Source organism: Myotis davidii, unplaced genomic scaffold (assembly GCF_000327345.1).
Source record: "Myotis davidii unplaced genomic scaffold, ASM32734v1 scaffold845, whole genome shotgun sequence".
In the NCBI taxonomy this organism is placed as follows: domain Eukaryota; kingdom Metazoa; phylum Chordata; class Mammalia; order Chiroptera; family Vespertilionidae; genus Myotis; species Myotis davidii.
In genome coordinates, this window is record NW_006296223.1 from 1,372,323 (window position 1) to 1,373,865 (window position 1,543).

The 1,543-nt window shown below is 56.2% G+C and overlaps 1 protein-coding gene across 1 annotated transcript in view; it reads right to left on the reverse strand.

Annotated features, from left to right (window-relative positions):
• DENND6B (DENN/MADD domain containing 6B) overlaps positions 1–1,543 on the reverse strand; it is a 27,553-nt gene that overhangs the window by 23,771 nt on the left and 2,239 nt on the right. The window contains exon 2 of the mRNA XM_015568719.1: positions 1,522–1,539. Within this exon, the coding sequence (XP_015424205.1) occupies positions 1,522–1,539 (18 nt within the window). The remainder of the gene's footprint in view (positions 1–1,521; positions 1,540–1,543) is intronic.

Here is a 1,543-nt window from a genome sequence, read left to right on the forward strand (position 1 = left end):
GGCCCAGATTTCTGGCTGACAGTCTAGTCTTTAAACACTTGAACAACAGCTACTCTTGAACATTTAACGAATTCAGCTGTTTTGCTGATATTGCTCCATGGCTCCGAGCGCCAACAATCATCCCACGTTCAAAGGCTGTTAAATCGCATTGTTTACCCATATCTTCAGAAAAAAATCACTTCTACTGTCGTGGTAAACAACCTGCTTCCATATTTATAATGGTCTGGCCCTCTAGCAACTTCAGCACGAAATTATAGCTAATTTGCCTACAGACGTGAGGTGGTCATAATAATCTGGACACACAGTGTATACATATTTTTTTAAAAAGAAAAGAAACATTTATTGGTTGCCTCCCACATGATTGAACCTGTACCGGTGTATCTGGACGACACTCTAACCAACTGAGCTACTCAGCCAGGACTTCTCTTGTGATTTTATGGGGAACAGTTTGGGCAACAGTAAGAGTGTGGGCTCTGTGATGTGGGCGCATCACCTCACCTCTCTATGCTTGGGCCCCTCCAAGGGCTGAGCTGACACACTAATGCACGCCTGGTGGGGATGGTTTGGTGCATGGGGTTTGCACAGAGCTGGGCACCATGCCAGGGCCCGAGTCCTCACTGAGAGTCAGCCCTTTCTGTCTCAAAGACCTGGGTTTCCCATGGCCTTGCGGGGCCTCAAATAAAAACATCCCCCATCCCCATAGGCTTTCCAGGATGGGTGTGCAGCCAGCCTCCTCTGGGCCAGCTGCAGTCCCAGGTTTCCTGCCCATCCCCTCCCAGGAAGTCCCTGAGGGTGTGGTGAGGTCTACTCCAGCCTCCCCTGCACTGGCAAGCTTCCTGGCCTGCAAGATGGCCTTCAGGGCGCGGGGACCATCCTGACAGCCCTTGGGAAGGCCTCTGCTACGTTTTCACCTACACCCAGAGGAAGAGAAGCTGCTGGGAGTGGAGTTGGGGGGGGGGGAGCATTGCAAACAGTGGGAACACCCCAGGCCCCAGCGGGGCGCAGCAGGCTGGAATCAGACCCACAGGGTCTGGATCTGATTCTAAGTGAACGAAGAGGTGCAGCCGGATTTAAGCAGAATAGCCACAAAGGAGGGGGTCACAGCAGCGGGGGGAATGATCTGAGATCCTTGTTGCCAGTGGAAGTGTCAGCCTCCGCCGCTCATGGGGTGTGTGTGGGGGTGGGGAGGGGGGTAGGAAGAGGCCAGGGTGACCCCTGGGATTCGGGCTGGAGCAACGGAGGGGAGACGGTGCCGCGGCGACTATGGGGAAGGGGGAAACGAGGTTGGTTTTTCTTGAGGAAAGTCAAGGGCATCGCTTGGGTTATCCACAGTGCTGGGCCCCTGTCTCCCCCATCCCAGGGGGAAGTCGCCTCTCCTTCCTCTGATGGGGCGCGCCTCTTCCAGGAAGTGACAGCACATTGTTTCGGAGAGGGACAGGCTGGCGGGGTGTCTGCCCGACTGCACCCCACGTGCAGAGGGCTCGCGGCCGCGCGACCACCGCCCCTCCGCCCCCCGCTCACCTCCAGCGCCTGTCCCAGCTCC